This window comes from Rhinoraja longicauda, chromosome 1 (genome assembly GCF_053455715.1).
Source record: "Rhinoraja longicauda isolate Sanriku21f chromosome 1, sRhiLon1.1, whole genome shotgun sequence".
NCBI classification, from domain to species: Eukaryota; Metazoa; Chordata; class Chondrichthyes; order Rajiformes; family Arhynchobatidae; genus Rhinoraja; species Rhinoraja longicauda.
This window is the reverse complement of record NC_135953.1, coordinates 88,691,784-88,718,184: the sequence shown is the minus strand read 5'-3', so window position 1 is coordinate 88,718,184 and position 26,401 is coordinate 88,691,784. Positions and strand designations below refer to the sequence as shown.

At 42.5% G+C, this 26,401-nt stretch overlaps 1 protein-coding gene across 1 annotated transcript in view; it reads left to right on the top strand.

Annotated features, from left to right (window-relative positions):
- Nucleotides 1–6,462: 6,462 nt before the first annotated feature.
- The window catches only part of cds1 (CDP-diacylglycerol synthase (phosphatidate cytidylyltransferase) 1), a 78,757-nt gene continuing 58,818 nt past the window's right edge, over nt 6,463–26,401 (top strand). Inside the window, exon 1 of the mRNA XM_078411097.1 lies at nt 6,463–6,553. Coding sequence (XP_078267223.1) covers nt 6,497–6,553 — 57 coding nt within the window. The 5' untranslated portion in view covers nt 6,463–6,496. The remainder of the gene's footprint in view (nt 6,554–26,401) is intronic.

Sequence of the window (26,401 nt, the reverse complement as noted above, 5' to 3'; positions counted from 1 at the left end):
GATGCCTCGTGTTTTCAGTGTGCAAAAGTTGATTTAGTACTTGCTGCAGGAATTTATTGGATCCCTTGGGCTTATTCTCTCTACAAGAACAAAAATGATTTGGCTGTGGTGTATAAATACTTAAATTAAGGTCATAAGGTCATAACGTTCAGAATCAAAGGACGTTCTTTTAGGAAGGAGATGAGGAGAAATTTCTTTAGTCAGAGGGTGACAAATCTGTGGAATTCTTTGCCACAGGCTGTGGAGGCCGCCAGTGGATATTTTTAAGGCAGAGATAGATTATTGATTAGTACAGGTGTCAGAGGTTATGGGGAGAAGGCAGGTGACTGGAGTTAGGAGGGAGAGATAGATCAGCCATGATTGAATGGTGGAGTAGACTTGATGGGCCGAATGGCCTCATTCTACTATTCCTTATGACCTTAAATGAAGAGTAATTTCAGGTAAGTCCATTGCTCTACTAGCTCAGTGTTGTGTTATAAATGTAGGAAAAAAACCCATGATAATGCATAATGTTCATTATTATTATGGTTCTCTTTGATATATATTTCAGGCATAATTTGTACCAGGGAATATGCGAATTAGGCAAAATCACAGTTTCTCAATATTATCTGAGCATCTTGCAGCTAGACAGCAATTTAAATTATTCAGACGAACAGGGAAAATGGCATACTTTGGTTAAATCCAGCTGCAATGTGTACTTAAAAAATAGCAATATGGTCATAGATCATTCACTTCTTTTAGTCATTATCTTTGACATGTAATCCTGTGCATATGGGAGCCAGGCAGTATTTCCTTTTCTCCTGTAGTTTTAGAAGCAAACCCAAATCTCCTCATTTTAATGAACCAGGAACCTGTCATCATTTTGAATAGTTCAATTGTCCATTTTCACTTTCAGATTAGATTCTGAACATAATTTTAAGGTAGACACAAAATGCTGGAGTAACTCAGTGGGACAGGCAGCATCTCTGGAGCGAAGGAATGGGTGACATTGGTTGATAGGTTAAACGTCACCCATTCCTTCTCTCCAGAGATGCTGCCTGTCCCATTGAGTTACTCCAGGATTTTGTATCTACCTTCGACTTAAACCAGCATCTGCAGTTCTTTCCCTCACATAATTTTCTTTACATGTGTTTTTATTAAGCAATACTCATAGGGCAGCATTTATTGCCTCTGATTTTCTCCAAAGACATTAAAAAAAAACCATCTGACATAAAACTGGAATTACATAAAGACTAACTGAGTGGGAAGCAACATTAATAAATTATTTGAGTGTTTTATTTATCTTGCATTTGTAACATTTCTCTCTTTTTTTCTAATTCTAGCACAAACTATTGAACTATGTTTTGTATATCATAGTTAGATTAAGATACTTAAGAGCAGATTGTCTGGTATGCCTCATGGATTCTGTATCAAATTATTTGCATTTTTAAAATTCTATCATAAATGCTTGATGAATTTATATGATTTGCTTGAGTATTTTTGCATTATTTATATGCAAAAGAAACCTTAATTTCTGGAAATTATTCCTTCCCTAAGAATGGCAATATCCCTTAATTTTTGTTTAACATAGGTCAGGCCCAGTGGCAGCTATTATTTCTTTCTCTTGTGCCATCACTGGATTTTCGTTCTGTTCCCCCCCCCCCTTTGTCACCTAACCAGACATAACTTTTACTTGTGAATTCTATCAGCCTGGCTTTGGTGGAGCGGTAAATGGTCTATTCCTGCTTCTAAGTTTCAGCAACCTGTTTCGAGCCGAACCTCTGACAATGTGTGTAAAGAGTTTGCACATTCTCTCTGTAACTATGTGTTTGGTTGATAGGTTAACTGGTGACTATAAATTATCCCTTTGGTGGATGGGAAAAAATGGAGAGAAAGTTGATGCCATGTATCAGGGAATAGATTGCAAAAAAATTGGGGGGAGGGAGAGGGGAATGGGATTGATAGGATTGCTCTAAGAGTTAGCGTACACATACTGGGCTGAGTGGTCTCCTTCTATGTTGCAAGAAAATAGGTCTTGGCATTACTTATAATCAAAGCATGCATCACATCAAATCATATCATTTCATTTTAATATTGGTACTAACAGCGGGAGCCTCGAGTAAGAGAGTTGAGGAAGATGAAATGGCACTCGGTGGAAACAGAATGAACCTGGGCTGCCAATCGAAAATCCAAATATTAATTCCTCCTGTGACAATTCTCACTGGATATATTTAAAATTGAGCATTTAAGAGCATTAATATTGTTTAAAATTAATAAGAATAACCAAAATTCCACATTGAAAATTGAATTTTCTCCAACAGGTTCTCCAACAAGTATTTAGATTCAGCGTGAAATTTGACACAAATGATTTACTTGTTTACAACATGTCCACTTATCATTTTATCAAGTCTCTGCTTAAAAATTATGATGTATTATTAGTTTAGTTTAGAGGAAAGGACCCACTGAGTCCTCATCTACCATCCATCACCCATCCATACTGATCTATGTTATCCCACTTTCTTGACCACTCCCCACACACGAGGGTCAATTTACAGCAGCCAATTAACCTACAAACCCGCACATCTTTAGGATGTGGGAAGGTACAGGAGCACCTAAAGGAAACCTACATGGTCACAGGGAGAATGTGCAAACTGTTTTGTTCAGGAGCATTTAGGGAGCCCACAAGGAAGTTGATTTTTCAAGAATTTAAAGGGTTATAGGCCCATCCAGGGTTACGAGCGTGCGACTTCTGGGCATCTGTACATATGAACAAGCCATAACAACTGGGGATTGGGTTGAATCAAGCAGAGATGAGAGCACTGAACAGACTCACTTGCTCATTGAGTCGGTGAAGCTAGATGGCGACCACTCTTCTCGTGTCAACTCACTCTCCTGATCAGCAGTTTCTGTGATCCTCTCCAGCACATTTTATTCATTTTTGTTTATTTCTGAATGGAAAAAATTTGAGTTGCAAAATTCTCAGGAATTATACCCTTTCCTAATCTGAGGAATGCCGGTCTTGTATTTAGTTGAGCATTATGCTGGAAGTAGAAGATTCTGAAGCAACCTTCATTTACTTATTATTTCCATACAATGGGCACTTCTGTAGCTGTTATGTTTGGGACACAAAAAAGGCAATAGAGACACGGTAGATCGCACAGGAGGAGGGTAAGAAGGTATATTGGAGCAAATGTTTAGAAACAAATAGTTTTTAGAGGATGCTATGCTTCTCTCTCTAGTCCTGTAAAGAACATTGGGGTTAGATGGTGAAACAGCAGTTGTTTCTGAATTAGGCCTGAGGCCTGAATCCATCATCCTGCGTATAATCCCAAACTTAAATTTATATTAACTCTGGAATTTTTTAAAAACAGTCATTTTCGAATGATGATCATGAAAAACTAATAGACTATTGCAAAAAAGTTTATTTGGTACATAAAGGCCAATCAGGGAAAGAAATTTGCCATCCTTACCAAGGCCAAACTGCATGTGACTTCACAGCCATCAATACAGTTAATTAAATTTCTTCTGAAACAACCTGGCACCAGGATCAAGGATGATTAGGATTGGCCTGTCAGTGATATCCATATCTTGAAAAACAAATGAACAATAAAAATCCAGAGATTTAAATTGTAAATAAGTGGCAACTAAGATCTGTAGGGGGAGCTACAGTCATACATCTAGATGTGGCTTCTCTATACATAGAATCTGGGTTACTGTAACTCTGAACATCCTGCCCCCAGATCATTCTAGTGATGGCTGTAGCTGTAGCTGTAGCTGTGGGTGTGACTGTGGCTGTGGGTGTGGCTGTGGCTGTGGGTGTGGGACAAACAGAGAATCAATCGAAACAAGCTTACAAATTTGAGAAGCTTGTGGGCTTCCTAAGGTGCAATATACTGCATTTGTAGTGCTTTGGGCTTCCTTTGAAACCCTGAGATGTACAAGAAGTCTATTATTTCCTGAACATTAGTTCATGCAAGAAAACACTTATTTTCTTTCAAGGTCAATGCCATGTATCTGGGGAACTCTCACAACTCTTTATTTGAGCATGTCTGCTGTTCTTGCTGTATTTAGCTGCCACACCACGCAGAGGGCAAGCTGTTAGGGGACAGGGGGGCAATCCCTCCTTCCTTGGCTCGTGACACATGTCATTGCTTTTGATACTGTAGCTGATTGGTGCTTCGATGACTGTTAGGCAACCCCCAGAATTCCAAGAGTCCCATCAGGCTCCCTTGGAATTATTTCGGCATCTGCACATCCTGGGACAACCTGCAGTGCACTACAGTTAGGAAGTTAGGCATTTCATCATTATCTGCTGCATGCACAGCAACCGTGACATTAGAAAGGCTCAGGCTTTTCCCAAAAGTTCTTCCTTAGAAGGAGGAGGAGGTTGAGCAGCCAAATGGATAAGACGTGGACCTTCTCTTTTGGACAAGAGCATGAACTCAAGTCTCTCTTGGGTGAACGGTCCGTGAGAGTTTTTAGAGGAACCACAACCATGCAATGAAGCAGTGGTGGAGGAAATGACTTTCATGGCTGCACATGCCATTGGCATTCCATAACCAACGTTTATTAACTGAAGGCAGTCTTTCATTATATTTAGCTTTTGAGTATTTCAAGAAAATTGTTGTTGCTATAGTGGGATTTGCAGGTCTGTGAAAGTTCACTCATGACATTCCTTTTAGACTCTCTGACAGGCCAGGAAATATGTCAAGTGTATCAACATGCGTATAGATACTATCATCAAGCTTACCAGCAGAACTGCTGGGTGAACGTCCTCTGACAGACTGGCATAACCTCTTCCAGGATCCTTTAAACAAAGTGCAGCCCACTGGTGTGAAATGTCTGCTCTGTGAGACACGACCCTTTAATTTAAGCTTCTCTTCCTCTCGATCCCAACCTTTGCACTGGTGTTTAGTGCATGCAGCACAATCATTGGCGCTGGGTGTGGCGCTGAAACAATCAAATGTTTGTATAATGGAGGCTTGTACATTATTACCATAGATATATGAGCAAGAACATCTTGAACATTGACCCTAACAAAACAGTTGAATTTATGGAACCTCTCTCTCTTGCTCCCTATTTCGTGGACATTGGCACCTGGCTATGATTTCATTGAGGAAAGCTATTTAATTTATGCCCTGCTGCTGCTCCTGTGATACTTGGACCACAGAACCTTCCTCATCCTCCTCTCCACGTGGTCTGCCTCTCTAATGCCAGTGGCATGAATGAACCCTCTCAGGATGCAGTCCCTTGAAGCCGTTATCATTGAGTATAGGAATCTACTTCCAACACTGTGGTGAGGGAATGTCCTTTAATACCTGTGGCACTGATGATAAATGTACTTCCAGATGCTCACTTGTAATCAACGAGATTGGCACAAAACACAAAATTAAAACGTTGGTCCTTCAAAAGTCATTACTGCAGTTGAACACCGTGCAAGGTACAGTGTACACCGTCACCAGTTTAATACTATTTTCTCAATGCTGAAGTATAAGAATGGCCAACATCTTGCCATTGCAGGCCAACATCTCATGCAATACGACCTTAGCACTGTAGTTTCCTCGATAAGGGATTGTGTTTTATGTATGCCTTTTCCGATTGAGAAGCTGACAAAGTCAAAATCTGCATTTGCAAAGCAGATTTGCAAACAAATGCTTATATGTTGCAAGACATACAAGGAATACACAGTAAACTGATGACAATTTATCCTTGTCTTAACTTTTATTTATAATGAATGATCTCTTGCTATCCACTTTGCTGCCTTAACACTGTAAATTTCCCCGGTGGGGGCAAATAAAAGGAATATATATATGACGTCAAATGAGGTACAGCAATGAAAGATGACCTCAATGTGATCTGAAAAGCCCTGCTTTTCAAAAAGTTATTTGAAGATTTAGACAATTTCCACACTGAGATGTAATTTGCTCACTTCTGAAAGCCCTGCCTTTTAGAAGTGAGCAAATTACATCTCTTAGTGTGAAAATTATCTAAATCTTCAAATAACTTTTTAAAGAAATAAACACAGAAAAAGACAAAAAATGCCCCCATTACGTACAAGAGGGGCATGTTTTTGTTTGGTCACGAGATGCGATCATCAATTTATCAACGGCATTGAATAAGACCTCTGCTACAAACTGGGAAGAGTGAATGCTGAAAGAAGTCTCGCCGCTGCCGGGGACGCGCGCACGCGGCAAGGGCGGAGCCGGGTTACCAGGCGACTGCGTCATCACGGGGAGGATCGTGCCCGCGCCGCGCGGAGGGGCGGTTGAGAACCGAGGCCCCACGCCACGCCGTGCCGCGTGCTGCGTCTCAGGCTGGGGTCGGGCGGGCAGGCGGTTGACACCGAAGTGTCGGGGAGAGGGAAGGAGGGAGAGTCGGCGAGGGCGAGGGGGAGGAGGAGGAGGAGGAGGAGGAGGAGGCGGCGGCGGCGGCGAGGAGGAGGAGGAGGAGGAGGCGGCGGCGGCGGCGGCGGCGCACCGAGGGGCGAACCCACTCCAGGGAAAAGAGACAGCGAGCAATGACGGAACCCAGGAGGAGGAAGGCAGCGAAGGAGCCGGAGAACCTTAGCGACAAGGTAGTGTAGGATTACAAGCGTAGACTGAGATTATTGCCTGCTGTGACCAGGTATGAAACGCGATATAACGCTGGAGTTTGAAACCTGCCCAGCGTTACTGATAAAGTGAAAGTGAGAAAATGCTTTCAAAGCAAATAGTGGTGTGTAACTCCAGTGATGCACGCAATTACTGAAGCAGAAAACACCGGCATTAACAGTGTAATGTGCTTAGAGATCCCCTGTCAATACAATACTAGGCGTGCTGATTATTGAGCACACGTCTGTAAACTGGTTTAACTTGCTGAATAAGGCAACTAACCTGCTAGTTCAGTATTGTGCAACGAATTCCGCGATATAAATTAGTGTAATATCGCTGTTTGTAACTCTTGTATCATTTCAAATGCCAACGTTGACTACCGTGGACCTTTTAAAACATTTTCTAGATCAAAATGAATTATCTGTGCGGTTCTTTATGGTTCCAGGTACTCATGGCCGCTTGGTTCAAATTCATGAGATCTATTACATTTTATTTTATTTTATATTTTATTGAAAGTTGATTTCATAATAGAATTGGAAATAACTTTTTAAACGTGGAGAAAATTATCACTATAATTATCACTATCCTTTTCTCAAGTAATCCTAATCATTGGAAGTCTCTCATCATTGTATTTGAAACTTCGATTTAATTTGCATTTCTAATAAAACAAATGTTTTAAGTGATAAATCATCTCATTGTACACTGCTCATCTTCCCTGATGTGTCAGAAAAGAAACAAGCAATAAAACATAACTGAAATCCAAATGAGGGATGATATAATTTGTGATTTTAAAGATCTGGATTAGGATTGTTTTGTACTTGATTAACTTGGAGTAAGACCATCTATATTAAAACAACATGTGTTTTAATGGTTCAATGGTGCTTTATTGTCACATGTGCAAATTGCAAACGCATAGTGAAATTCTTTTCTAACAAACAGTTCAGTAGAGTATTGCCATTCCAAAGCACCCCCCCCCCCCATGAGGATATTGTACAGAAATAGTCTACTGATCCTGCATGCAAGTGTGCCAGTCCATGCTTCAGTTGTAAGCGGTGCCTAATTATTGGCAGACCCCGCTACTGTGGGCCTCTGGCTGCTCCATCTTTGGTCGACTGGCAACCGAAGTCCTCACCTCGCTCTTTAACTTTTGTTTCCTGGAAGTGCCTTCTCTGGCCTACTGTGACCTCAAAGATGCTATTGGCCAGACCTCAGTTCCCTCCTCTCCTACTGGTCTCTCTCTTCTCCCGTCACGTTCGTCATCATCGCCGGCTGCATCCTCCCAGTCTCTGGTCTTTTGGGGGGCGAGCAGCAGTGACTCCGTGGTCCAGCGGGTCCTCGTAGCGTGGGCCGGGCTTGGTGGCTGCCCCTTGCAGGCGCACGGTCCGCTGGGCCAGCTCAGCGGCTTACCCTGTAGGCCGTGGGGAACCTTCAGCCGCATTCAGAATGAGAACTTTCGCATTATACAATGACAGTATATTAAGATGTTCCATAATTAGTAAGGAAATAATCAGTAAGAGGACATTTTAATATTAGCTCTGAGCCTTTACCATTAATCCTAAGAGTTCTATTCCAATTATAAAAAAAATTCTATTGTTTATTTTAAGTGTGAAAGATAATTTAATATACCACACTTTGGGTGCATTGATGCTTGCTTTGTAGAAAATACTCACCTTGAAAACATTAGTTTAGATTAAGCTGCAGCCAGCCAGCTGCCCAGATTGGCTTACCCATCTGAGCTTGCCATTTGTGAAGATGCACAGTTAAGCAACCTTGCCCTCTGCACACGAGGTGTTTTGAGAGACGGAGAGGCTCAGTGGTGACTAACCTGTACATATCTCAGATGTTTAACAATAGTATTTAACAATTTGAATAAAAAGTATTCAATATAAAGATTGGAATCTACTAAAAAAAATTAAAATGCAATAATTTAAACACATCTTTTTTTTTACAGGATTGGCCAATCAGTCCTGGCATGAAATTGAGGGGCTGGGTGAGAAGTTCCCTTCTGTTGTACGTTAGTGCTCTGCTGAACAAGTCGGTGCACTAACATCTGGCTGCCAGCTTGTTGCAGACTTCCACATTTGGGCAGGCATGTGTGGAATTCTGCAATGTGTTAAGTAACAAATGGCAATTAGCTGTCGAGCTGTCAGTGAGATTGATTCGGTTCACTGTTGGGGTTATAAAAATGAATGGCTTGAGTGGCAGGTGTGTGAAGTTTAGCTTCTTGAAATTTATAGTTTTTAAATAAAGTGAAATGGGTAATATTAAAATTAGGCTCTTCATAGAAATAATAACTATATTGTGTCCACACGGCAAAGATATCTAACTTTGAAAATATTGATTGCTCCAATAACCACTGATAAAGTTTTGGAGATTTTCAGGAGGCAAATTTGTTTTTAAAGCAGATTCTGTCAGCTTTGTGTTTAAAATTGGTTCTGCATATGTGCCATAATTAATTGTTTTATATATTATTTGCTGTTGTGTCAGCATCACTGATTTTTGACATGCACATTGCACAAAATTTTAAATTCTGTTTTTGGCACCAAAATGAACTGATTCATCATTGGTTGGTGCTGTGTTGTTTATATCATTCAAATAGCAGCAAATATCTGTCATTAGTGCTCCTCTCATGTTGAACAACATCCGGAAGAAGCACTGAAGGGACCAAAGGCACAGAATGTTTCAGGGTAAGGCTTTGATGTCCACCAAGTAGAACCACCATTTGGTGTCCACCTGAGTAGAACCACCATTAGAGTCATACAACATGGAAACAGGCACTTCGACCCAACTTGCCCATGCTGATGAAGAGATCCCATCTATACTAGTCCCACCTAACTGCTTTTGTCTGATATGCTTTTAAACTTTTCATTTCTTTGTACCTGTCCTAATATCTTTTAAATGTTGTGATAGTGCCTGCCACATGCACCTTGTCTTGCAGCTTGTTCCATATACCCACCATCCTCAGTGTGAAAAACTTGCCTCCCTGGTTCCTACTAAATCTTTCCCCCTCTCACCTTAAACCAATGTCCTCTGGCTCTTGATTTCCCTACTCTAGGTAAAGGACAGCATTTACCCTATCTATTCCTCTCATGATCTTGTATACCTCTATAAGATCACCCCTCCTCTGCCTGCGCTCCAAGGAATAAAGTCCTAGCTTGCTTAACCTCTCCCAATAGCTCAGGGCCTCGAGTGCTGGCAACAACCTCATAAATCACCCTTTCCAGCGTAACAACATTTTTTCTGAAACCGAGTGAGCAAAGCTGAAAACAATACACCAAGTACAGCTTCACCAATGTCTTGTACAACTGTAACATAACATCCCAAATTCGATACTCAATATTCTGAATAATGAAGGCCAATGTGCTGAAAACCTTCTTGACCATCTGTGATGCTACTCTCAAGGAGCTATGTACCTGCACTCCTAGATTCCTCTGCTCTACAAAATTCCCCAGAGTCCTACTGTTTCTCACTCTCACTGAGCATTAACTAACTTGGCTGACCCCTGAAGGACATGGGTGTCAGATTGAGTTTGTAGCAGTCGTGAATGAACTGACGTAAGCAATCTTTTCCTCAGCAATCTATCCTTGGCAGATGAAAACATCTTGATATTTTGATAGAAATTGCAAATTTTTAAATTGCCCCTTTGTTGCTTTATTGTGGTAGAAGTGTAAACTCAAATTACTGAACAAAGCAGGGTGGGGGTAAATTTACTTTTGAAAAGCTGCCTGGGGTAAACAGGACGAAAAAGGTTGGGAACCCCTGCAGTGTGTAGGTAAGAGCTCTATCTTCACATACAAGACATCCTCTATTGTGTTGTGTAGCACTACAACCTTGCGAAATGGGATAGAAGGAGCAGTTCTTGTAGATCAAAACTAGCTTTCTATAAATGCTGTAGATCATCAGTAGCAGCTGAAATATACACTGCCACAATCTATATATTTATAGGCCAACATACCCCTTGCTATACTATTACTATTCTGCTGGGGGTCAACTAAGTTTATTAAGAGATCAAAGAAGAGCACACCAGGACCAATAACACGCTTAGAAATGATGAGGTGCCATCCTAATGAAGCAGTATTAAATAATAAAAAACAGCATGCAGACAGAATTTGAAGATCTCTCAACCAGTGGATCAGAGCGAGCCTCCTACCATATCTAGACTTAAACAAAAGTAGACAATTAACCAGCTGATGGGGAGAATACAACGATGTCCCCATCCTCCATCGCAGGACCAAATATGTGAATGTTGGAGTCTTTTTCCTGTGACCTCTGCTATTCATGTGATATTAAGAAACGGCTAAGGACATTGGATACAGAAATGAAATGAGACCAACAGTTTCAAGTTGTACTGAAGATTGCAATCCAGGCTTAGTTGTACCTCAAGCAAGATGCTCCAATATAGTTGCAATATTGGCCTCGACGTATAAAATTGCCCAAGTATGTCCAGTTTACAAAAAGCAAGGCAAATCCCAACTTGCTAATTACTACCCAACAAATGTATTCTCAATCATGAGCAAAGTAATGGAAGGTTTTATTAACAGCACTTTCAAGTAGCTTGAACTCAATAACCTTCTCGCCAATGCCCATTTTGAGTTTTCCTGGCTCAAGTTCTTCACTGCTCATCAATATAGATCAAAGAGCTAAATTACAAATGCAAGGGAGAGTGACTTCCTTTGATTTTATGGATTCGATGAGTGTGGCATCAAGGAATCTAAGGCGCAAGTGGTCAGTCATAATCTGTGACTTTTGGAATTTTGTTACAGTGATCATAGGTTAATCATAATAGTTCTGGGACATCATTACATTAGTTTCTCAGTACAATGCCATGGGTCCAACCAACTTCAACAGCTTCATCAAGGATTTCCTTCCATCATAAAGTCAGAAGTGATGTACTGGTTATGCAAAGTACATTTCAGTTTGCAAGTCCTCAAGTTGGGCAGTCTATGCTTGGATACTCATCAATAGCACCTCCCAAACCGGCAACATCATGAACTGATAAGTGGCAAGCAACATTCACACCACTAATATGGCAGTTAAAGGCCATCTGCAACAAGAGAGAGTCTAACCACCTAGACGCAGCAGTAGAGTTGCAGCCTTACAGCGCTTTCAGCACCAGAGACCTGGGTTCAATCCTGACTACGGGTGCTGTCTGTATGGAGTTTGTCCGTTCTTCCCGTGACCGCGTGGGTTTTCGCCAAGATTTTCGGTTTCCTCCCACACGCAAGACGTACAGGTTTGTAGGTTAATTGGCTTGGTACAAATGTAAAAATTGTCCCTAGTGTGTGTAGGGTAGTGTTAATATGCGGGGATTACTGATCAACGTGGACTCGGTGGGCCGAAGGGCCTGTTTCCGTGCTGTATCTCTAAACTAAACTAAAATCTAAACTTGATATTCATTGTCATGACTTTGGGTCACATTGCCCAGAAGCTTAACCAGACACACTGGCGGCAAGAGTGAGTCAGGGTCTGGATATGCTTTAATCAAGTGTTTTGCCTCCATTATCCACCAGACACACATTAGGAATGTGTTTGAATACTCTACGATTCCTTGGATGAGTGCAGCTCCCAACATCTCGCGAGAGGTTCAACACTACACGGGGCAAAGAAGGCTCCTTATCCTGGCATCCTAGCCACTGTCTTAAATATTCGTTATCATTGTCACTGATGCACATTAGCTGCAATATGTGCCATCCATATAATGCACTGCAGTTACTCACCAAGGCTATTCCAACAGCAACCCCCTCCCCAAACCGGCAATGTCAACCACCAAGAAGAATGAAGGCAGCAGGTGCATGGGATCACTACCACCGTCAAGTGGCATACCATTCTTATTTGGGACTGTTTCCCATGTTTTGGTGCTCTCTCTAATTACTGGAACTCCATCTCTAACAGTATTCTGGAAGAACCCTTACAAATAAATTGCAGTAGCTGAAAAATGGAATTTAAAAAAAGTAAAATTATTGGGTATGAGGCAAGGAGAATACGATTATGATACCGATGTAAACTGATTCTATCTTGAAGTAAAAGGTCATTACACAAAGGTTTTGAGTTGTCGCTGGGGTATCATTTATTTGGCAGATAAATACAACTACATATTCAGCTTTTTTTTATTATCCTGCTGTCAGATAATACTGTAGAGCTTAGTTCACACTTTTTTAGTAAAATCTAAAACAGTGAAACTGATTGATTAGTAGGACTAGATGTTACAATCCCTAAGGTTTGCACTACAATTGACTGGTGTTGTTCTTGGGGGTGACCACTAGGTGATGTTGCTACCATTCCGACACATCTTCAGTTGTGCACCTCAACGTCACTGGGTGTTTCGGCCTTTTATCACAAGACACCCTCAGTTGAGGCAGGCCCACCACAGGGTGATCAGACCCGGGCGTGTGTCTTATGGTTAGCCTCAAGATGATCACGTGGCAGCCCAGACAGTATCTTTTCTTTTCAGCCACAGCCAGTGACTGCTCCGTTCGGCGACATTTGCAAGTTATTTGATTGCCCTCCTTTGGGCCTGCCCTCTGATTCCAGCTTCCCTCAGGAGCCTTACAGTGGAACTGGCTACAAAGCCCCTGCACCCCACCTCCACTGGACGCACTCTTACACTCCAACCTCGCTCCTCTGCCTCTACTGCAAGGTTGGAATATCTCAGCCTTTTCCTTTCAAATGCTTCGTCCACAGCCTCCTCCCAGGGCACCGTCAGCTCAATGATGTAAACACGCTGACAGGAGTTGGACCAGAGGACGAGGTCTGGTCGCAGGTTGGTAGCTGCGATTTCAACTGGGAAGGAAAGCCTCTGGCCTAGGTCAACCCGCATTTCCCAGTCTCTGGCTGCGCTCAGTGGGCATGAGTTGAGAGGCGAGGTGGTAGTCTTCCGTTTCTCTCCTTCCCGGATGAACGATTGGATTTGCGGGAATGTTAGCTGGGCATTGGTAGGCATGGCGTTGGTGGTAACTCTCTTGCACTCGAGTGCAGCTGCCAAACACCTCAGCACCTGGTTGTGTCGCCAGGTGTATCTGCCTTGTGTTAGGCTGGTCTTACAACCGACCAGGATGTGCTTGAGGTTTGCTGGAACTGCACACAGGGGGCAGGCTGGATCCTCTCCCAGCCAAAGATTTAAGTTTGTGGGAGAGGGAAGGACGTCATATGTGGCTCTGATAATAAAGCTCAACATACTTGACTCCATGTGATCTTCCTCCTCTCAATGCTATCCCACCTCATCCAGCGGCCTTGCTTGGCTTGAGATATAGCTTTGGCACATCTGGCTGCTTCTTCTTGGTGGCGCACCTCCTCCACCACCAGGTGCCAACGTTCAGCTGGAATAGCCTTTTGCCAGGTAGGTTTCATTACTCCCAGGCCAAAGCCCCCTCGGCCCACTATGTCCCGGTGTCGGAGGGCAGATTTTGCGTCCTGTACCACTGCTGCTGGAGTCCATTTCTTCCCTGTTGCTAGGGTTGGAGTAACACCTCTAACTATTGGGTCCCGGGATTCTGTTAGTGTCATGTCCAGCCTTGCTTTGGCGCATTTGAATTCCTCCACCAGGCTTGAGACTGGCAGTGAGAGGGCTCCATTCCCAAAGAGTCCTATGCTGCTGAGGCATCTCAGTAGCCCAAGCCACTTCCTCACTTGTGAGTTCACAAGTCTCTCCAGCTGGTTGACATGGGATAAAGTGACCTCATAGATGGTAATTGGCCACATGAGTCAGGGCAGCAGACCGAATTGAAGGCACCAAAGCGTCAGCTTCCCTGGGAGAGCAGTGTTGTTGATTTGCTTGAGGCCACTGATTGTATCCTGCCTGAGTTGTTCCACCTGCTATGCGTCCTTGAGGTGTGCGGTGTACCATCGCCCGAGGCTTTTGACAGGCTTCTCCAGAACAGTTGGTATTGTCTCGTTGTTAATGCGGAACCTTTCATCAGTGAGCCGGCTTTTGACGATGGAACTACTACAGGACTTGCTGGGTTTAATCTCCATTCGTGCCCACTTGATGTTTTCCTGGAGTTTATCCAGCAGGTGCATGCTTTTGTTGTTATAGTGGTCATGTCATCCATGTACGCCCTGATTGGAGGAAGACGCAGTCCACTCTTCAAGCGTTCCCCTCCAACTACCCATCGTGATGCTCGAATGATTAGCTCCATTGCCATGATAAACATCAGAGGAGAAACTTGGAGAAGTTACATTTAATTCCTTCGTCTAAATTGTTAATATATATTGTAAATCGCAGGGGTCCCAGCACTGAGCTTTGCGGTACCCCATGAGTCACTGCCTGTCATTCTGAAAAGGACCCGTTAATTCCTACTCTTTGCTTCCTGTCTGCCAACCAGTTCTCTATCTGTTAATACCCTACTCCCAATACGATGTGCTCTAATTTTGCGCACTAATCTCTTGTGTGGGACCTTGTCGAAGGCTTTTTGAAAGTCCAGATACATCACATCCACTGGCTCTCCCTTATCCATTCTACTTGTTATATCCTCAATCTACTGCATCTGTGAGTTTCTTTTTTTTAACAATCAGGTTGGTTAAGATAGACTAAGCGGAGGTCTTCAGCAAATCGATCACCGAACTTGCGCTTGTTCTGTGCAGATGTCAACTTCTCTACATCGGTGAGATCAAACGCAGGCTGAACACCTTTCGTCGTTTTGCTGAACACCTCCGCTAAGTCTGTCTTAACCAACCTGATTTCCCGATGGCTCAGCACTTCAACTCCCATTCCCAATCTGACCTTTCCATCCTGGGCCTCCTCCATTGCCAGAATGAGGCCCAGCGCAAATTGGAGGAACAGCACCTCATATTTCGCTTGGGTAGTTTACACCCCAGCGGTATCAACATTGACTTCTCTAACTTCGGATAGTCCCTGCTTTCCCTCTCTTTCCAACTACATCCTATCTTTGTCCCGCCTCCTTCCCCTGACATCAGTCTGAAGAAGGGTCTCGGCCCGAAATGTCACCCATTCCTTCTCTCCAGAGATGCTGCCTGACCTGCTGAGTTACTCCAGCATTTTGTGATACCTTCGATTTAAACCAGCATCTGCAGTTTTTTTTCCTACACACTATACAGATGGATTGGACCTAATAGCTTCTAGCAATGAATGTGTGATTTTTGTTGTTGTTGTTTTTTCCATTCCTTGATTATTTTGATATTGAGGTTGGCATTTGGAATAATTTTCCATCATTCAGTAGAAACACAACCTTAAGTTGAAACATTTCAACTTGTTTAAATCTGAAATCAAATAGAATGCAACCTTTATGAACTATCTATGCTTTATCTTTTAATTATGGAGCTGCAACATTTCTAAAGTTTGAATGGCTGAATAAGAAAGTTGTTGGCAATATTGCTTGCTTTTGGCATCTATATTTGCAATCTGTGTAGGATTGCAATCAGTCTGAACAAGGGTCTCGATCCTTCTCTCCCGAGATGCTGCCTGACCCGCTGAGTTACTCCAGCATTTTGTGTCTACCTTGTATTTGCAATCTGATTGGTCATACAAAACTGAAAACTCTTGTAAATTGGATGCTTTGATATCTGAAATCATACCTTCCAATTCCTCTTGTCTGCTTTGCCCTTTTTTAGGTAATGTGATTATTTATTTGCATCTTTTGATCATTGAGATCTTATCCTAGGATGTCAGGCAAAATTATCCTGTTAATAACACACAAATTTGAAATGTTCATGGTCCTTCAGTTTAATATCAAACGCAATGTGTCTTTTCCAATTTGTCATTGTTTTGCCCGTCAAATTTTAATTCCTTCAGCTTTGTTTTGCCGCACTATTTCTCAAGTTGTGCATTGCTGTCCTTACCCATTCGATCTTCTTACTGCAGTACAATTACAGGCATTGATTGCACTAGATCTTCAACATATAATTAATCCATAATGACCCACATTTAATATAATACCTTATCATCAAACAAATTTGCAAAAGTCCTATTCTAATTTGAGTGAAAGAAGTAAAGATGTAAATCCTTGGTTTGATTATTTTATGTTGGCAAGATTTCTCATGAAATATTGCACTCAATTTTGAGAGTTTTACCTTTCTAATGATGGAAGATTCATTTAAATTTTAATTGGAGAATGATCTTGGATGAAAAGATCTGACGTCCGAGTGACTTGATGAAATCATTCTTTGTAGATTTTTGTCATTTTTTAAGGAGATGATGGGAGTTAAATTGGATAACTTTTAAAAATGGGAGTCGCAGTATGCAATGAACCTAGTTAGTTTTAACTCCATTGTTATTCCAAAGTTAGTTCGCCTGTTATTATGTTTATTCCTAGAGTGTTCATTAAATCGTTAAACTTTCTGTGCTGTTATTCAATTCTCTTTAACTTTTGGCATTTCCCCCACGTTCCCCTTCTCCCCATACTCCTGGTGGACCTGCTTATCCTTTACTGGTTTAGTTTTTTCTATAATAGTGAATATCCTTTTCTACAAGTTCTTGTCGGAGCCTGATTCAGTTCTGGTGCTGGTGTCCCTTGGAAAGGAACACTTCATAACTCAGCGGGTCAGGCAACATCTCTGGAGGACACGAATCAGTAACGTTTTTGGTTGGGACCCTTCTTCAGACTAAGTTGAGCCTGATGTATTTTGTATCTGGCCTCTAGGTTTTCCACCATGCTTGACTGGTGGACAAATGGAGATGCTGAACCAGAGACAAGTATTGTACTTGAGCATATTAATTTTAAAACATCAAAATATTTGTGTTTTTAATATTTTCTTTTGATATGTTTCAACGAATTTTAAATGCACCTATCAGATCAAAATCTGCAAAAGCAATAAGCTTTCAAAAGTTAAGTAGGACAGGGTGCCAGTGGTGCAGTACATAAGTCCTGATTGCCTCTTCACCTTACTGATCAAGTTGCCAGCTCTCTCATCTAAAAAAGCCAAGTGTGCTCAAAGGAAGTATTGCTAATGGTGAGTTGGTCTTGTGATATTTTGCATTGGAACTATATCCAGCCAATTGTGTTAAAAATGTAGAATAATTATCAAGATCCAGCCTTTGGTTGCACTAAAGACTTTGTGCTTTTTTTGCACAAGTATTAGGATTATAAATTGAATTGTATTTATTATATATATATATATTTGTGGATATTGTGTTTACAGGCCTGTTATGCGACTGCAAGTAAGAATTTCATTGTTCTGTTGGTCGTCGTGGCTATCCCTCGAGGTTGAGGATGATGGTCTACGTTCTGTTCTTTGGCATTCAGGGCAGGTAATTCCAGATGTCAGATCGGGCATTGGTTGTTGCTGCCTCTCTTTCTGTTTACTTCTCTTTTCTTCTAATTCTGTGCATCTGTTGGCTTTGAAGGTAGCTGTTCCTTTTTGGATGATGGTTGCCAGAGTTTCCTGTCCTTGGCATTGGTTTCCCAATTTTCAATGTCGATTTCACATTTCATGCTGGCTTTTAAGGCGTCTTTGAATCTCTTCTTTTGTCCGCCTCTTTTAGGTTTGCCTTCTTTAAGTTGGGAATAGAAGGCTTGCTTGGGTAGACGCTCGTCTTCCATCTGAACAACATGACCGCTCCATCTTAGTTGGTTCTTGATGACGAAGGCTTCGATGCTTGATGTTTTTGCTTCATTCAGCATGCTGATGTTGGTTCTTCTGTCTTCCCGGCTGACATTTAAGCTGCTTCGAAGACATCGTTGATAGAACTTTTCAAGTGTTTTCAGATGGCGTCGATATGCTGTCCAGGTTTCTAATGCATACAGGAGCGTTGGAATCACCACTGCTTTGTACACTAACATTTTGGTGTCTGTTCGGACGTCACGATTTTGAAAGACTCTTATTTGAAGACGTCCAAAAGCTGTTCCAGCACACTTAAGACAATGTTGGATCTCGGCATCAAGGTCGACATTGGAGGAGAGGTGACTTCCAAGGTACGGAAAGTGATCCACATTTTCCAGGGTTGTTTCACCAAGTTGAATTGACGGTTCTTTCCAATTTGTCTCAGTTGGTGACGATTGATAGATAACCTGAGTCTTCTTGGAGTTGATGGTAAATCCAAGTTTCGTGTATGCACTGTTGAGAGAGCTGCAACACAGTTGTCGTCTGCGTATTGGAACTCGATGAGGGAGCTCGTAGATGTCTTAGTCTTGGATTTGAGACGGGTAAGATTGAAAAGTCTGCCATCTATTCTGTAGATTATCGATCCCTGGGGGTAGATTGTCCTTGATGTGGATGGTTGTTGCAATGAAGATGGTGAACATTGTTGGGGCAATCACGCATCCCTTTTTCACTCGTGATCTGACTTGAAATGGCTCACACTTTTTGTTGCTGGCCATGACTGTTGCAAGCATGTCATCGTGGAGGAGTCTCAGGATTCAAATGTACTTTTCAGGACATCCATAGGTGGATAGGACGTCCCATAAGAGTTCCCTTGATACCGAGTCAAAGGCCTTAGTGAGGTTGATGAATGCCATGTACAAAGGTTGAAGTTGTTCACGACATTTTTCTTGTAGTTGACGCATTATGAAGATCATGTCGGCTGTTCCACGTGAAGGTCTAAAACCGGCTTGTGTCTCCGTAAGGATCTTCTCGGCTAAAGGCTTGAGTCGGTTGTTCACGATGCGGTCGAGGACCTTGCCTGCTGTTGCTAACAGGAAAATTCCACAATAGTTTCCGCAGTCAGATCGATCGCCTTTCCTTTTGTAGATGATAATAATTGCTGAGTCTCTAAAGTGTCCTGGTATGTTTTTATTTATCCAGGTCTTGAGAAGTTGATGCAGTTGGTAATGGTGCAGGTTACCTCCAATTTTGTAGACCTCGGCTGGTATTCCATCGAGTCCAGCTGCCTTGTTATTTTTCAAGGTTTTGATGGCTTCCTTGACTTCTTCAAGTGATGGTATTCTGCTTAGGGAGTCGTCAGCGGGCTGCTTTGGAATATTGTTGATCACATTCCTATCAAATGAGGCGGTTTGATTTAGAAGATCTTCAAAGTGCTCCCTCCATCTATTATTGATGTCAGCATTGCTCTTCAGGATGGTGGACCCATCTTTGCTTTTGAGAGGGGCTTGACTGAGTGGATGGGCCAAAAATGGCTTTAGTTGCGTTGAAAAAGCTTCGAGTGTCCTTGGCGTCTGCTAGTTGTTGGATTTCCTAAGCTTTCTCCCTCCACCATTGGTTTTGCAGGTTTCAGGTGCTCTTCTGGACTGCAGCCTTGCATTCCTGATAGCACTTCCTTTTGGTAGCCGACTGATGGTCATTTTGTGAGGTGATGAAAGCTTTTCTCTTTTCATCGATGTGTTGTTGGAGGTGTTTGTCATTATCATCGAACCAATCCTGATGTTTTTTTTACTTGAACCCAATTGTTTCCTTGCAGGAGGCGATGATAGCATTCTTCAATAGATTCCAGTGTTCTTCGACAGATGGTGGGATTTGTTGGGGCAGTTGTTCTTGAAGTTTTTGTTGAAACTTCTGTAGATGTTATGTGGCTGCAGGTAAGAATTTCATTGTACAAGAATTTCGTTGGTACAAATAATTAAACACTCGACTCTACATATGGCAGCAAACTCTGGGTCAGCGACAGGAGACATAAAAAAAAAAGCAAAATACTTTACGCATCTGTTACCTTCGATTTATTCTAAATATCAAATAGTGAGATAAAGATTTTGATAAAGTACCGGACGGAGGAAGCTAAATGAAAAATAAAAATGCATATATTGAAAATCTTAAATTAACACAGAAAATGCTGGAGACGTTAAGCTGGCCTGGCAACGTCTGAAAAGAGCAACAAAGTTAATGTTACTGGATAGAAATGTTAACAATGTTTCTCTTTACATGGCACTAACTCACCTGTTTGTGTTTCCAGCATTTTCTATTTTTACTACTTGAAGCTTGTTGAAATACATAGAAAATATTTTTGAAAATAATGGGGTGTTCGGCCATTTATGTTTGGAGTAACAATGCCCTATGTGAAGCATTTGCAGTTGCTTTAAAGCTACTGGACTGGCCAAGGCTTGGGTCAGGTTTCCCAGTCTGAAAATCAATCAATCTTATTGAAAGGTATGAGCTTTTATTATTTTTCCAAACTCCATTGAGTACAGGACAGTTTTGAGTGAATGACTTCAATCGCAGGAGTCATTCTAGTGAACCTGTGCTGCACTGTATCAATATTTCCTTGGAAGGTAGACACAAAATGCTGAAGTAACTCGGGCAACATCTCTGGGGAGAAGAATGAGTGACATTTCTGGTCGAGTTCCTTCAGCCTGATGTCAGGGGAGTGGGTGGGACAGAGATAGAATGTAGACGGAGACAGTAAGACTGGTGGGAGAACTGGGGAGGGGATGGAGAGAGAGGGAAAGCAAGGGCTATTTAAAGTTAGAAGTCAATGTTCATACCTCTGGGGTGTCAGGCACTCAAGCGGAATATGTGGTGCTGTTCCTCCAATTTGCGCTGGGCCTCACTCTGACACTGGAGGAGGCCCAGGACAAATGTCAGATTGGGAATGGGATGGGGAGTTAAAGTGCTGAGCAACCACGGTAGATCAGCTAGGTTAAGAAAGACTGAGCGGAGGTGTTCAGCGAAATGATCGCCGAGCCTGTGCTAGGTCTAGCCGATGTACAGGAGTTGACACCTGGAACAGTGGATACAGTAGATGAGGTTGGAGGAGGTGCAAGTGAACCTCTGCCTCACCTGGAAAGACTGCCGGGGTCCTTGGATGGAGTTGAGAGGGGGGGGGGGGGGGGAAGGGGAGGTAAAGGGACAGATGTTGCATCTCCTGTGGTTGCAGGGGAAAGTACCTGGGGAAGGGGTGGTTCGGATGAGAAGGGACGAGTTGACCAGGGAGTTGCGGAGGGAACGTTCTCTGCGGAAAGCAGAAAGGGGTAGAGATGTGAAGATGTGGCCAGTGGTGAGATCCCGTTGGAGGTGGCAAAAATGTTGGAAGATTATAATTCCTTGGATTTGGAGGTATCACAAAATGCTGGAGCATCAGCGGGTCAGGCAGCTTCTAAGGAGAGAAGGAATGGGTGACGTTTCGGGTCGAGACCCTTCTTCAGACAGCTGGTCCTTGGATTTGGAGATCAAAGCTGCACACAAACTCCTGCCTTAAATAATTATAGGTCGATTTCATTTTAATAGGATAGATTTGTCTCTGTACTCTGAAAGATATCTTAAGTTGTGAAAATGGTTGCCCATGAGGTTAGAATAACTCATGAGAATCGTTGGTGTTCTTTAAAGGACAAAGGAAAAATAAATATCATTTTCTGAAAGACAAGGCTGTTACTTATTTGATGCCACAGGAATCTGCAGCCATTCTCATTTTCAAATTGTCTTGTTATCTAAATCATTATAAATGTCCAGATATGCTGGTGTGAATCTTTGATATAAAAAGATTTGAAAGATTGAAAAGCCAAGTATTTTCTAAAATAAAAAAATATTTATATGTGTGTTTAAAAGGATGTTGATGTGATTTTTTTTTAAATGCAGAAAGTAAACTTTTAGGTGCTCTGAGCAATTTCAGAGTGTAATTGCTGTGTTCAACAGAATGACTCGTGGGAATGTAGGCATTCCTTGAGGAGTTTGTAAGACTATCCTACACTTACTGGAGTCTGGAAGAGTGTTTTAATCTTGTATGTTTCAAATAGACTGTTTGAGAGGGATTGACAGTGTAGCCATCAAGAAGCTCTTTATTTAGATTGGGAATCATGCCATGAGCGGACATGATAAAGAATTGCTCATCTATATCTATATTATTATATTACTAAAACTCAGATCTTGTGTGTATATATATATATATTTTTTTTTTCTGAGATTTGGTTGTGGACATGTGGACCTACAGCCAAAACGGTAAACGATAGCACCACAATTTTAGCACCACCTTAATCACCATTGTCCTGGTGACTGTTTATGATAAGTTTTATTTAAATTTGTCTTATTTTTAAGGTTGGAGAGATTTTAAAGTTTAAAAATCACCTTTTAACCCGACTTCTTAAAGGTACTCAGCGTGTGACGTCACAAGGGGGACAAGTACGACTTTAATAGCGCTTCCCGCTCCCCCAAACAAGATAGCTGCTGGCAGGAGAGCCGCCCAGGGTCAGTGGCTCCCTCTCCCCTTTCCTCTCCCCCCTCGCCCGCACCTGGCCCCGGGGGTGGGGTGGGTGAGTGGGGGTGGGGTGGAGTTGGGGGTGGGGAAGGGGGTTGGGAGTGGGGGAGGGGAGAGTGGGTGTGGAGGGAGAAGGTGGGGGGAGTAGGCGTGAGGGGAGGGGGGTAGGGGGATGGAGTGGGTCAGTGAGGGGAGGATAAGGGGGATTGAGTGGGGGGGGATGAGGGTGCTAGACCAATACTGGAGAGCCTTTGGGTCCACGGCTCGCTCTGGCTGCAGCGCTGCCGCCACGGGGCCCAGGTCAGTGACACCCTCTCCCCTTCCCTGTCCCCCCCTGTATGAGGAATGGGCCCAACGGGTCCACTTGGTCTAGTATATTACTTAAACTTTCATCTTGTATGTATGCATGTATCTTCCAGAAATACAGCCAAAACGGTACACGATAGCGCAACAGTTTTAGGGGCACCTTACTCCCCATTCGCCTGTGGTGTGCAGTATCAAGTTTCATTACATTTTAAAAGTAATTCACTTTAAAAACTTTAATAAACTTTATACTGTGAATGGGACCGGCAGCCGCGCCTGTGCAGTTGGGGGAGGGTTGCTGGGCTGGGTATCTGCGCATGCACTGTTGAGGGAGGGTTGCCGGGCCCGACACCCCGTGCCTGACCCTTCTCCCATGGTGCAGCTTGGCGGCGGAGAGAAGGTCGAAGAAGATGGCCGCCAGCTGGACGAACATGGGCAGCACCTTGCGGCTGCTCTCTTGCTGCTGGTCGCCACGATGGCCGCCTGGGGCTGGGTGATTGGCTCCCTCTCCCCTTTCCTGTTCACCACCCTCGCCTGACCACGGGGCTGTCACAACAGGAACCCAACGGGTCCACGGGTTGTTTTTGTTTGGCTGCTTTCTGCCCAACCAATTGTTCAAATGCTTTTGATTGCAACATGCGCCTTAATTTAGTTCAACAAAGAAACTGACAAGTTACTAAAGAACCTTTAGTAACAACGGGAACCCAATGGGTCCATGGGTCATCTAGTTTTGGATAAAAATGCGAATTTCTCTCAAGGACAGTGGATGTTTGAGTGGTTGAATATATCCTAAGCTGTGTATGGTGGAATTCTGAGTGCTGAGGGAATCAAGGAAACAGTTGGACAGAGTACAGGATCAGCCATGGTCTTATAGAATGGAAGAATAGCCTCGTATGGCTCACTGCTGCTTTTACTTATGTCCTTAAGAAATGATCCTTGTATGTGCTGTCCAGATGTTTAAACTTCCAGCAAGCAGTCAGAACTTATCCAGCTGCCTGCTGTCCACTTATGATGCTGGTTCTTTAGATTTCATTTTCTCCGCTACTATTTCTTCAATTCTCTGTCCATGATGGTTGATGGTTGAAGCTCTGTCCATAGCTTCCTCTGGCAACTCATTTCAGAAACAAACTACCTCTGAGTGAAAAGGTTGCCTTAAATCTCTCACCTTAAGCTTGGACTTCCAGTTTTTGTATCCTCTTAAAAGGAAAAATGGTGAACATTCAGTCAAATCCAGCTCCTGGCATCACAATGCAACTGTCCCGTTTAATGAGGAATAGTTAACAAATAGCAATAGACCTATCCCCAGAATACCATGATGTTTCAACAGTGTGATGAATAGAAATAATTAAAGACAACTGAATTAGATTGAAATAACTACATTGAAATTACTTTTACATAAATAGTGAATGGTAATTAGAAACATTAGGATTAAATAAAATTGTAATGATCTTTTTAATCCAGACCAGAGGTGATTCATTTGAATGGGTTGCACTAAATGCACAGCAGAGTGGCAGGCACAAGGTTTTGCTGGCCATTTGATGTTTAAAATTGTTTTGCTCCTGAATTTGGGAGTGTTGCAATGCTGAAACGTGGAAGTTAGAATCTAGCTGACCCACGCATTGCAGCTAGCATTATCCACAGAACTGCCAACTAGCCATCAGCAAGATCTTGCACAATAGCTGTAAAACATTTGGGGGACTGGAAACACTGGTCATTCAGATTTTATTTATTTTTCTGAATTGTATTATGAACCTGTCCTTGTTGCAAGATAATACTTTGAGTGCAATGCACTAATCAACAAACATCCTATTTTAGGGGGTTTACTAAAATGAAATAGCAGGATATACATGTTAGAGGCTATAAGATCCTTGCTATTCAGTTGGGATATGGGCTAAATAAAGCTTTTAATTGGGAGTTAATACACAACCACTTAATTAAGACTGTTCATGATGAAGAATGAAAATATTTCAGTCCATTTTTCATGTTTGATTATGTAAAGTAATGCATTTACCAAACTAAACATAGATTTTACAGTGTGCTGTAGCTTCATTTGGATAGAATGGAGGAGTTGTGGCGAGTCTGGAAGCGGATGGCTGTTGCAGACAGAGTTTATTGCATGGGCAAAAACCTCCGTGACAATCGCAACACTCAAAACTGTAGACAACCAACAAAACGTCTTCTCTAGACGGAGTTCAACACTAGACTGCTTGTCCCTCCCGCGCTAGCACACCTGGTGACATCGCTAGCCAATCCGAGGGTTCGAACTCTTCCAGCCAATCCCTATGTCCCTACATGACCCCCCCCAGAACCCTCGGTAACGTACCTAACGGGCACCCGGACCGCCCGCCCTGAACGAATATATAATTGCATGTATATTTGAATAATGTCACTAGTTCTGTTGCTCATCAATTAAAATAAAAATTAATGAAAAACTAGGAAAGCAAATATGAGAAAAAGTAGACCTACACAGGGAATGTCTGTACTTGGTGCACTGTAGGTTTAGGTTTATTGTCACGTGTTCTGAGGTACGATGAAAAACGTTTTGCAAGCTATCCTATCAAATCAGATAATACTCTATATAAGTACAATCAAGACAAACTTAAGTAAATGGGTCAAGAGGGAGGGCATTTTTGGAATTTTCAAGTACTTAATCTTATGCTACTTGTAATTATAATGTTTTTAGATTTAGATTTTAGATTTAGAGATACAGCACGGAAACAGGCCCTTCGGCCCACCGAGTCCGTGCCGCCCAGCGATCCCGGCACATTAACACTATCCTACACACACTAGGGACAATTTTTACATTTACCCAGTCAATTAACCTACATACCTGTACATCTTTGGAGTGTGGGAGGAAACCGAAGATCTCGGAGAAAACCCACGCAGGTCACGGGGAGAACGTACAAACTCCGTACAGACGGCGCCCGTAGTCGGGATCGAACCTGAGTCTCGCGCTGCATTCGCTGTAAGGCAGCAACTCTACCGCTGCGCCACTGTGCCACCTTTTCAGGGTTGGTTTGAGTTAAAAGGGGGCACCTGGAGGAAACACGTGGATACAGGGAGAACGTACAAGCTCCTCAGACAGCATCCGAGGATTGAAACTGGTCTCTGCATGTTAAATGTTCTGTGAGGCAGCAGCTCTACCTGTTGCAGGAAAGAATACATCAGAATTTATACATGCTCAATTTTATGTTGTGCCAAATAGTGTCCTAATTCCAGAGGCTGGAATTGTCACCCACTTTTATTTTTTGCCTAGTCAGCTGCACTCTATCTCGCTGGCCCTTTGTGCCTCAGTCGAGTGACATGATCTGGAGGGTGACAGGGCATCAGTTAGTGCTCTGCGTTTCCCAAATGCCCTGATTGCCTTTGACAGCAGACAATGCTGGAGGTGGGGTTCTGCCAGCTGTAAAAGTTGTCTTGATTTTAAAGTTTAAATGTCTTAACATGCAGGTACGTTTACATGTAAACTCAAAATAAATAATATAATTGTTTTTAA